Raw genomic sequence first — 11,531 nt, forward strand, 5'->3', positions numbered from 1 at the left:
GAGTCAAAATAGATGGTTTTGTAGTCGCGGGAGAAAATGCGAACATTACAGTCGGGCCCTCACTGCCGAACATTATTATATACTTGGGCCAGCAGTTCAGACCTAAAAGCCGCGAGCCCATTGCTCGGCCCAACACCACCCGCTTCGCCAAACACGAACAGCAAAGCGCACCAAACCTTAAAACCGACGGAAAGAGAAGACCCACATCATCGTTCACTCTCCCCCTCTCCCTCCGCCTCCGCTCCCGCTCCCACCCATCCCAGATCCCGATCCGCCGCCGCCTCCTCCCCCCCCGGCCAGATCCAGCCACCACCTTCCCACAGCGGATCCGCCGGCCGCCTCGGCCGCGGCCGCCGCCATGGAGAAGCCATGCTCTCTCCTGGTCCACTTCGACAAGGGCTCGGCCGCGATGGCCAACGAGATCAAGGCGGATCTGGAGGGCGGCGACGGCCCCGCCAAGGCCGACGCCATGCGCCGCGCCATCTCCCTCCTGCTCAACGGCGAGACGCTCCCGCAGCTCTTCATCACCATCGTCCGCTACGTGCTCCCCTCCGAGGACCACACCGTCCAGAAGCTCCTCCTCCTCTACCTCGAGATCATCGACCGCCGCGACCCCGCCGGCCGCGCCCTGCCGGAGATGATCCTCATCTGCCAGAACCTCCGCAACAACCTCCAGAGCCCCAACGAGTACATCCGCGGCGTCACGCTGCGGTTCCTCTGCAGGCTCTCCGAGCCCGAGGTGCTCGAGCCGCTCGTGCCGTCCGTGCTCTCCAACCTCGAGCACAGGCACCACTTCATCCGGAGGCACGCCGTCTCCGCGGTCTCCGCGATCTACCGGCTCCCGCACGGGGACCAGCTCATCCCCGACGCGCCGGAGCTCGTCGAGCGGTTGCTCGCGTCTGAGCAGGACGCGTCCGCCCGGAGGAACGCATTCCTCATGCTCTGTGCGTGCGCGCAGGAGCGTGCCGTCGCCTACCTGCTCTCCAACGCCGACCGCGTTACCGAGTGGCCCGATCTGCTGCAGATGGCCGTCCTGGATCTCATCCGCAAGGTCTGCCGATCCCAGAACCGCGCCAACAAGGGCAGGTATATCACCATCATTACCTCGCTGCTCTCCGCGCCAAGCACAGCGGTTGTTTATGAATGTGCTGGCGCGCTGGTGTCGCTCTCGTCAGCACCCACGGCCGTGCGAGCTGCCGCCAACACATACTGTCAGCTGCTCTCGTCGCAGAGTGACAACAATGTGAAGCTCATTCTACTGGATCGCCTCTATGAGCTTCGTACCTCGCACAGGGATGTCATGGTTGGGGTGGTGATGGATGTGCTTCGTGCGCTCGCCAGCCCCAATCTCGATGTCAAGAGGAAGGTGCTTGATTTGGTGCTTGATCTGCTCACCCCGCGTAATGTCGAGGAGGTTGTGCTTTCCCTCAAGAAGGAGGTGGTCAAGACACAGGCAGGAGACCTCGAGAAGGGTGGCGAGTACCGCCAGATGCTGGTTCAGACCATTCATGCCTGTGCTGTTGAGTACCCAGAAGTGGCTGGATCCGTTGTGCACCTCCTTATGGATTTCCTTGGTGACACCAATGTTGCTGCAGCAGTTGATGTTGTGTTGTTTGTGCGTGAGATCATTGAGACAAATCCGAAGCTCCGTGTTTCCATGATCCAGAGGCTGATTGATACATTCTATCAGATCCGGGCATCACGTGTCTGCTCATGCGCTCTCTGGATCCTTGGAGAGTACTCCCTCTCTCTATCAGAGGTTGAAAGCGCCATTGCCACCATTAAGCAATGCCTTGGGGATCTGCCATTTTACACTGTCTCTGATGAGGGGGACACCACTGATTCTGCCAAGCCAGCTCAGGCGGTTGTGAACTCTGTCACTGTATCTTCCAGGCGGCCTGTTGTTCTTGCAGATGGCACTTATGCCACACAGAGTGCTGCCACTGAGACCATTTCAACTCCATCAGTTGCTCCTGGGTCATTATCTTCAACCCTGAACCTCAGATCACTCATTCTGTCAGGCGATTTCTTCCTGGCTGCTGTTGTTGCATGTACCCTGACCAAGCTTGTACTGAGGCTTGAGGAGGTGCAGCCATCGAAGGTTGAAGCAAACAAGGCTTGCACTGGAGCTTTGTTGATCATGACATCCATTCTGCAGCTGGGCCAGTCCTCTTACCTTCCCCACCCGATTGATAATGATTCATATGATAGGATTGTGCTATGTGTGAGGTTGCTTTGCAATACTGGTGATGATGTCAGGAAGATTTGGTTGCAGTCATGCAGACAGAGCTTTGCCAAAATGCTCGCTGAGAAGCAGTTCAGGGAGACAGAGGAGATGAAGGCAAAGGCACAGATCTCTCATGCCCAGCCAGATGATCTTATTGATTTCTACCACCTGAAGAGCAGGAGGGTAAGGACACATTTGCTTGCCTCCTGTTGCATTTTCACTTGTAAAAATAACTACTGTTTTGTTTTTCAAACAGCATTTGTTTAAATAATCTTTTCAATAATGCATTAAAAAGTAAATGCTTTTTCTAAACCTTTTCCTAAATAATCTTTGCCAAAATGCTCGCTGAGAAGCAGTTCAGGGAGACAGAGGAGATGAAGGCAAAGGCACATATCTCTCATGCCCAGCCAGATGCTTATTGTCAAATATATAAATTGCTACCTATGTTGCATCCAAAGCTGATGAATTCTTTTTTGTTCGCTTCACAAGCAATTTATTTTTTGATTCAACATCCAACTTTTGCAGTTTGTGATCCTCTGTTGTCTTGCACAAGTTGTTAGGTTAACATTTCCTGGTCCTTAGAATACCTCAACTTAAACAATAATAACCTGTCTGACCTTTCTCCCTGCCTTGAAGCTGCTTTCTCATGCATGACAAGCAATAATCTCATGCAATAATCTGATTTGTAAACAATCTTGTGCAAGCCTCTCTCATGCTCTTGTGATTTTGTACTGTAATATTGTGCGTGGTTATATCTGATGTATGTATGAACTTTCTGCTGTAATTGCATTTAATTTATTGTCTTGTTAGAGCCTGACAATGTATTGCACAGTTATATAAAATAGTGCATTTTATTTGAGCTTTTGCTCCACACTTGGAGCCCATCTTGATCTTTCAAGAGCTAATAAGCTAGTAAAGAAAATCACTTCCTGCTTTTTTTAGAGGTAAAGCCAAATAATTATTTGAACAATTTTGCAAGCATGTCACACAGATGTGCATGATAGATAAAATGCATTTTAAGGTAGTCATATGAGCTGATTACAAATGTTTGATGTGTGACCAAGGTCTGCTCCTAGTATTCAATAGGCCAGTGCATGCATTAAGTTTGGTTTTGTGTATTGGATGGTAACCTTGCAACTGTTGATGTTGCCTTTACATTTGCTCCTTCAGTTATTAAAGCATGATGTTTTGTTTTCCTAGGGCATGAGCCAGCTTGAGTTGGAAGATGAGGTCCACGATGATTTGAAGGCTGCAACTGGTGGGTTTACTAAGGATGCAGATGATGCAAACAAGCTCAACCGCATTCTTCAATTGACTGGGTTCAGTGATCCTGTTTATGCTGAAGCATTCGTAACGGTTCACCATTATGACATCGTACTTGATGTTACTGTCATTAACCGCACAAAGGAGACACTTCAGAACTTGTGCTTGGAATTGGCTACAATGGGAGACCTTAAACTTGTTGACCGCCCTCAGAACTACACCTTGGCTCCTGAGTCTAGCAAACAGATCCGTGCCAATATCAAGGTTTCATCAACAGAAACTGGAGTCATATTTGGCAACATAGTTTATGAGACTTCTAATGTGATGGAACGATCAGTGGTTGTCCTAAATGATATTCACATTGACATCATGGATTACATCTCACCTGCTACATGTGCTGATGTTACTTTCCGGAACATGTGGGCAGAATTTGAATGGGAAAATAAGGTAACATGCTTCTCTGTACATTGCATTTGCGAAAGATTTGCTATTCATGAATGCAGTGTTTTTAAGGCGTCGCCTAGGTGACAAGGCGGTGGTGGCTCATCTCGCCTAAGGTGTCACCTTAGCCCGCCTAGGTGTCGCCTAGGCGATAAGGCGGTGGTGGCTCGCCTTGCCTCGCTATAACGCTTTAAAAACCATGCTTGAAACCGAATTCCAAATTTTCTAAACTAGTGTTTTAATCCCATCTGGCAATAGATCTATGCAGAAGTCATTAGATTCAACTTGTTCTATGTATATTGCAACAGACATTGGAATACTTGTCTAAATTATTGTATTATCCCCATGTGGCAATAGATCTATGCAGTGTAATATTGCAATACTAGTCTATTGCTACCTAGAGTACCTTGCAGAGTTCATTGTGGCAATATCATAGTACATTCTTTCAGCTTCGGAATTCTCTACCCATTTTTGATGGCAATAGAAACATCATGAGTTTCTTTTATACAGTGGGTGCAAAGAAAATGTTTTTGTTTGAATCTTATCTTCTATTTTTATCAAAATGTTCATAGGAAACTGTATCTGTCTTAGACAGGTGTTGAGCAGGCACCTATTGTGGGTGCTTCATCTTTTTTTTTTGCATCTGTTTTTAATTTGATTTATTTTGTTGTTTTTTTGTTGTAATGGGCCCGCCATCGTTTATCTGAGATCCATTAAAATTTGTATGACTTGCTCCTTTCTGTTGTGTCCAGGAACACATTCTTTCTGATCTGTTCCACTTATTTTCTAAGTCTATTGTTTCTTGTCTATCAGGTGGCAGTGAACACTGTTATTCAGGATGAGAAGGAGTTCTTGAATCACATTATTAAGTCAACAAACATGAAGTGTCTGACACCACCGTAAGTATTTGAGAAAACTGATCTCTCATGTTTACCTGCAGACAAGAATCATTTCTGCTTCAATATGTCTGTAATTATATGTGCACATGCATATGACTTATAACTTATAAACACATAACAATAGAATATGATGGTGTTACTAGTTTACTTCATGCATGACGGATACTGCTTAAGAAACTTTTTGTAGCTTTGTTTCTTCAATCACTGTGCCAAAAAGCTGGCTAATCTATGGCCCTGTTTGTTTCCGCTTATAAGCGGCTTATCGGTGGAAATAAGCGAGAATCCCGCCAAACCCTTTGCTTATTTCCACCGATCCTCGCTTATGTGGTAAGCCGCTTCAGAGATTTGAACTACGAGAAGCGAAAAGTGAGAAGTGAGAAAATCTTCGCTTAGATTATAATCCAAGCGTGGCTAGGAGAAGCGTATCCAAACAGGGCCTATAGAGTTAGTGCCATAAAAATCTTTCGACCTTGGAGAAGTATATCTTAGCTAAAGTAGGAGACAAGTTTGTCATCTTTTTTCACTGTTTTTGTACTCAACTGTTCAACTATCCTTGCCAGCAAGGGATAGGCTTCTGTTATCCAAATTAGAAAGATTGGTATTACAATTACATTAGCTATGAATTAATTTGGTTAAGTGAACAATGTAGAAGTCATGTATTTTTAACATTGAGCGACTGCACTTGACATGGTGAATTGGTGAATCACTACAGCATTTTTTTTCTTCATTCACTGAATTCGCTAGCCCATTACTGCTGGAGTTACCCACCTTTGTAATTGATAACTTGACAGGTCTGCACTTGACGGAGAATGTGGTTTCCTCGCTGCTAATCTTTATGCAAAGAGTGTGTTTGGCGAGGATGCTTTGGTGAACATCAGCATTGAGAAGCAACTAGATGGCAAGCTCAGTGGTTACATCAGAATAAGGAGCAAGACCCAAGGAATTGCGCTCAGCTTAGGGGACAAGATCACCCTCAAGCAGAAGGGAGGCAGTTAACTGGCCAGCGTGTCACGGTTGTATCATCCTTATTTTTTAGGAAATCCACCTGCCCCGGAGACACCGGCGCTGTGGCATTGAACTGAGTAAAGATGTTTTGTACAAAAGGATCAAAGAAAGAGATAAGAGGACAGTTACGAGGAATTCATATGGTGTTAGATCGCTGGCCAAGAAGTTCTCGGTCTAAGACTAGACCCTTGAAGATCCATGTTGCTGTAGTAACGATGCTGTTCCAACTTCCTTTCCTGATAAAATGACATTGTAGAAATAGCTGTGAAGTTTCTGTTGATTTCTCGACAGGTAGATCGTGATCTTGTATTATTATGAATCCCTCTTGTTTTGATATTATACTTTGCGATGTTTTTTTTTTGTGAGGTCTTGAAACGAAGCTCTCTGGTGGTACTGTTACCTTATTTTTATAGAGATGAGTTTGAGCTCATGTTCTTTTATATATGGATTTGCCTCCATCAGGAATTGTGCTGTTTTGAGGTTGCTTTGTGTTGTTTAATGACATTAATTCTTGGATTTTTTGTGATCTTGCCCCCTATTTTGAACCCTCATTTTTCTAATTTGTGATTTTGCTCTCAATCATTGTGATTTTGCCCTTGGTCTTTGGTCTTTGCGTATTTGACCGTTGACGAGGGCAAAATCGCATTGACTTTGAATAGTCGAAGGTAAAATCACAAAGTTGAAAAAATAAGGGTAAAATTATAATTACAACTTCAAAACAGGGGAAAGAATTTTTTTAGAAACTCTTGGAGTTGCTCTAATTGGAGTTGCTCTAATTGTACATTCCTGACAACCAGTGACAGTAAGTAATTTGGTATCCTTCGTTAAGCTGATGAGAACATACTTGTGTTTTGTACAGTATACCTCGGCCATCAATGAAAGATGAAATTTTTAACTAGATTTTACCAATAATAATCTACCTAAAAACAAACATCATCTTAAAGTTTCTTTCAAATATGAATCTAGTGATGCAATCTTTTGAACGCCAAATAAACATGATACTTATCTATTTTGACTACATGTTGGTCAAAACTTGTAACTTTGACCTTGTCACATCAAAATACGCCTTGTGGCTTGTGAAATGCCTAGAATTCATTCCCTTAGGCCGTAGTGAGCATCATATGATTGCTCGGTGACGTCTCTCTTACTGTCGCTGTGTGCGTTCATCCAAAGGGAAGCAGGCGACACGCTGCGCGGCCGCCAAAAACAAGAGCGGAAAAGGCCGCAGGCCCGCAGCAAGGATTATTCAAACGGGTAAGAAATGCGGCTGCCGCAACGCCCGAATAGAAAAGCTCACCCCTTCCCAGAATTCGAGCCCCATTTCTTGGCCTGCAGACAAACGCTTCAATCCCCTGCCACCCTTCTCGCTTCAGTGCCCGGCAAACGTGCGCGCTCCACTGCCAACACTCACGACACATATACTTTTATATATAGTGTATATGTGTAACAAAAATCATCTCCATCATCCGGATAATTGGATAAAGCTACTCAGAACTTGGCCATCGTGTTCCGGCGGCACTTCAGCGAGATTCTTACACGTACGCGCTTGCCCAAGCAGCAAGTTGAGCAGGAGTAGCTCACAAGAAGTGTAGCTAGCAATCATTGGGTGCATGAATTGCAGTTGCAATAGAAAAGCAAAGGGGAAGTCGTGGTCAAAATCTCAGTTTCTTTGGGCCGGAAACGAGGCCACGCCCCATCATTTCCTGCTCCTGGCCCTATATAAACACGCTCACAAACGAGGAGGGCATCAACCAGCAGCCACCCATCCAATCATTCCATATTTCCAATCCTTCTCACCGAGCTGAGCTTGGGCGACATGGAAGACCTCGCCTCCTCGCTCATGCCGCACTCGCACAGCGCGCCGCTCTACCTGCTCTACGACCTCTCCGCCAGCTTCCCCAAGCAGCACGGGCTGGCGATGACGACGGTCCACGACGATGATGGCGACGACGGGTTCGAGTTCGCCACGGCGGCGGGCAGGGGCGGCGGCGCGGCGGCGCTGCGGGCGTGCGCCAGCGACGTGTCGGCGGCGGCGTTCGCGGACGAGCTGCTCCGCGCCGGCGCGCTGCTCCCGCTCAGCCTGCCCCCGCGCCTGCAGCGCCCGTCCTACTCAGCGGGGGCCTCCGCCGCGGCGTCGCCCACCTCGTCAGCCGCCGCGGCACTGGCCACCAGGGGCGGCGGCGGCAGGAAGCACCGGGGCTTCGACCCGTTCGCCGCGGCGCTCGAGAAGGTGCGCCGTGACGGCCCCGCCGCCAAGCCCAGGCGCGCGAGGTCGCTCTCGCCGCTCCGCGCCAGTGGCGCCGCCGCCGCGGACGACGCGCAAAAGAAGATCGGCGGCAAGTCGCGCGCGCCGCGCCCGGCGCCGCCCGCCGCGGCCGCGCGGCAGAAGAAGGCGGGCGCGGCCAGGCGGGCGAGGAGGGGCGTCAGGCACCTGCTGTGCAGGGTGGTGATGGCCGGCGCCGCCGTGGCGCCCAAGGCCCTGTGGACGCGTAGGAAGGACGGCGTGCCTTACCGCCCGGGCCTTCTGTTCTGCCTCGGATATGGCGTGTGAGACCCTGATGCGCGGCATGCTTCTGTTCTAAGTAAGCTTCTGCTATGCTCTGTCGTCTGATGGTATGGAGGCTGGCAAATCTCTCCGCCCACCTTAGGACTATGAAAAATCCTGCAGAGCTCCTGGAGTTCCTAGAAAGATATAATTGGATGGTTTGAATTCGATTTCGATGTGATGTTCTCCATTTCGTCGTTACAGAGTAGCTACAGTTGGCAACAACTTTGGGCCAGCGCAACGAGTCAATCAGCATGTTGTAAAATTATAGTATGAAGCAATTTGGATCATGTGAGAAATCTATTTCTTTTAACGGAGCCGCTAGCGCCCGGACGTCCGATCCGAGCACTAGCATCGGACGCTGCTATGTCCGTTAAATAATAGGCGCAGTGTTCGTTGGAATGGGATCCACCAAAATATTAACTCATGTCGCACGCAACAGCATCATCGAAACTCCCCACCTCTTTTTTCGTCTCGTCTGCGCGCGTGTGAGTCGAATCGTGCCCCTGTCTAGCTGCAAAATCAGCTGGTACATGTCACATGTCCTTCAGGATTCTCACTACTGAAGTCATCTCTTGTTGTTGCAGAAAATTAAAAGACTAACACTGCAACATCCAGATTGACCTACCACAACATGAAACCAAAGTAATCCCAACATGAAAATCACTTGCTGCAACATCAAAAAAAAACATCCAAACTCACCGACTGCAACATTACAAAAAGGCAATCCCAACATCTGAATTCTCTTAGCGCAACACTGAAAAAATTGATACAACATCAAAACTCACTTGCTGCAACACGAGAATCATCAATTACAACATCCAAATATCTCAAAAATTGTAACATCCAAACATCTCATGTTGCAATATGGAGAAACAATAATCACAACATCATGATTTAGTTACTGCAACATCACTAATGCCACCTTACCTTGCTATGGGAACTGGACGTGCAACATGTGGAAGATGGGATTTTCCCAGTGCTAACTCCGGCTCCCCGACGAGTTGTCCCTGACGAAGAAGGATGGATGGAGGGAGCACATGGGAGGTCCCTGCGTCGGGGAAAGGGTAGTGCGGCATCGCACCAACAGCAATCTTCTTCGCTACCGCTTCCGAGCAAAGATGTCGGCATCTACGTCCTCGCCGCTCTGAGCACGGGCGTCGACGTCTCCGTCCACGCTGCCGCCCTCCGCCACCTCATCCCCCTCCACCATCTCACTACCCTCCATGTCATCCACTGCACACTGGTCACTTGATTTGGGGGAGGAATCTCAGCGGAGACACTAGACGCATGCATGGAAGAGAGACAGGCGGAGAGAAGAATGAATGGTGGTGCGGGAGTAGATAGGTGAGAGGATAAGATGGATTTCTTTTTTATGTTATAATCAAGAGGTGGGACCACGTCTGATATTTCCTGGAAGCATCCAGACGTCTTCAGCTTAGCATTACCGTTCTTTTAATTGTTTCTTCATTCATGCTCTATACCTTAGTTTCACTTTATGAATACATTCTGAGTGTCACGTCATGATTGATAAAATCCACTATCTATAAAGTTGGGAGGTCCCAAATCGTTTTGGTATTTTTAGGTTTATATGTTTTAGATATACAATATGTCTAGATACATAGTAAAAACCATAATCTAGACATGCCAAAACAACCTATAATTAAGGACGGAGGGAGTATAATGCATTAGAAAACACTTAAGTTTCTTCTAAAAAAGAAACACTTAAGTTTTCACGATATTTGCAAAAGCCACAATATATGTTTGAACATCGCTTGGACATGGTTGTCAACGGTGTACCATGCCAAAACTTGCATCCCGTTAATTTTGAAGTATCAACAATTCTACATGAAAATGACTAGTGAAAATGCTATTCAACGCTATTATGCGACTTTCGTGTATATGCTGGGGCGGACCTACAATCATGTGAGTGGGGCACATGCCCTCACTCAAATTCTTCAACCTAAGTTAAATAATTAATTTTTATCATGTAAAAACTTCATGAATTTAGTTTTCTCTGAGGCGTGCCCTCACTCAAATTTTATCCGGTCTCTGCATTCTACTCCCTCCGTAAAAAATTGTAGGTTATTTTAACTTTTCTAGATACAATATATATCTAGATGCATAATAATATTTGTGAACTTAGAAAAATCAAAACGACCTTCAATTTGAAATGGAGATGAAATGGAGAGAGTACTCACTACTCAACAGCTCCAATGTGCCTGCAAATCCAAACGTCAAACTCATAAATCGCAATTTAAAAAAAACTCATAAAATCGTACAAGCACACGTTGAGTACGAACATGCTGTCATAAGGCAAAATTGAACCATCCATTTATTTCGAACCATGACGAAATAAAGATACTCCCGTTTTAACTGCGATCATGACAGAGACTGAATGGACCAATCGTTGCGATGGATGAAGAGAGAATGAGGGTAAAACCTTTCTTTTCCTAATATTTTAAGTTTTGATGTAGGAGCCATAAATCGGCTTTACATGCCAAATGGACTTTCGTTCTGTGTTCGCACTAGCACTAGCACTAGCACTATTGATGCTATCATAATCGTTTCAAAAAAATATTGATGCTACCATAATGTTATGTTACTGGCCCACAGGTCGTAAGAAACCCCGTGTGAGACGTGGCATCAGATGTATAGCATTATCCTTTGTGACAAAAGAAAATGAGCACACGGGTGAAAAGGCATGCTCATTATATTTAAAAAATATTTTATAATGGAAGAAAAATGCCGACGAATTTCAAGAAAAAAAGGTGTGAATGGAGCATTAATTAAGGAATCCAAAGTACGATAAAAAGGGCTGATCCCATGGAGATTTCGAAGGATTTTGTAACATGAATTCTTTTCCACATTCTCCATAATTTTCTTGATTTTTCAAATATTCCGTTTTCCATTTGCATTTTGTTCTACTAAATTATTGTATATCTACTATTTTCGTGTTTTTTTTTGTTACCGCATTCCAGAAAGAACCATAAGAATTGGCTAGGAGAAATCGAAGGCAGATTGACAAAATATTTTATCCGTGTTCGGCCCCCTTCTCCATCCAAACGGCTAAAAAAATTCGGAGCAGCCAACCCTGGCCGTCGATCACCGATCCGAGCACCATCGCTGGACCAGTTTCCATTAATAAAAT

At 46.2% G+C, this 11,531-nt stretch overlaps 1 protein-coding gene across 1 annotated transcript; it reads left to right on the top strand.

The window, feature by feature from the left end:
• The first annotated feature begins 206 nt into the window (after window positions 1-206).
• On the top strand, window positions 207-6,195 carry LOC117859249 (coatomer subunit beta-2). Its single transcript, XM_034742462.2, has 4 exons — window positions 207-2,410; window positions 3,428-3,937; window positions 4,745-4,830; window positions 5,622-6,195. The coding sequence occupies exons 1-4, from the start codon at window positions 359-361 to the stop codon at window positions 5,824-5,826; spliced, it is 2,853 nt and encodes a 950-aa protein (XP_034598353.1). The 5' UTR covers window positions 207-358; the 3' UTR covers window positions 5,827-6,195.
• The last annotated feature ends 5,336 nt before the right edge of the window (window positions 6,196-11,531 follow it).

Source organism: Setaria viridis, chromosome 5, assembly GCF_005286985.2.
Source record: "Setaria viridis chromosome 5, Setaria_viridis_v4.0, whole genome shotgun sequence".
Taxonomy (NCBI): Eukaryota; Viridiplantae; Streptophyta; class Magnoliopsida; order Poales; family Poaceae; genus Setaria; species Setaria viridis.

Coding starts and splice junctions, on each gene's coding strand:
- LOC117859249 (XM_034742462.2), top strand. CDS start 359: ATGGAGAAGCCATGCTCTCTCCTGGTCCACTTCGACAAGGGCTCGGCC. Junction 2,411..3,427: donor ACCACCTGAAGAGCAGGAGG/GTAAGGACACAT, acceptor TTGTTTTCCTAG/GGCATGAGCCAGCTTGAGTT. Junction 3,938..4,744: donor AATTTGAATGGGAAAATAAG/GTAACATGCTTC, acceptor CTTGTCTATCAG/GTGGCAGTGAACACTGTTAT.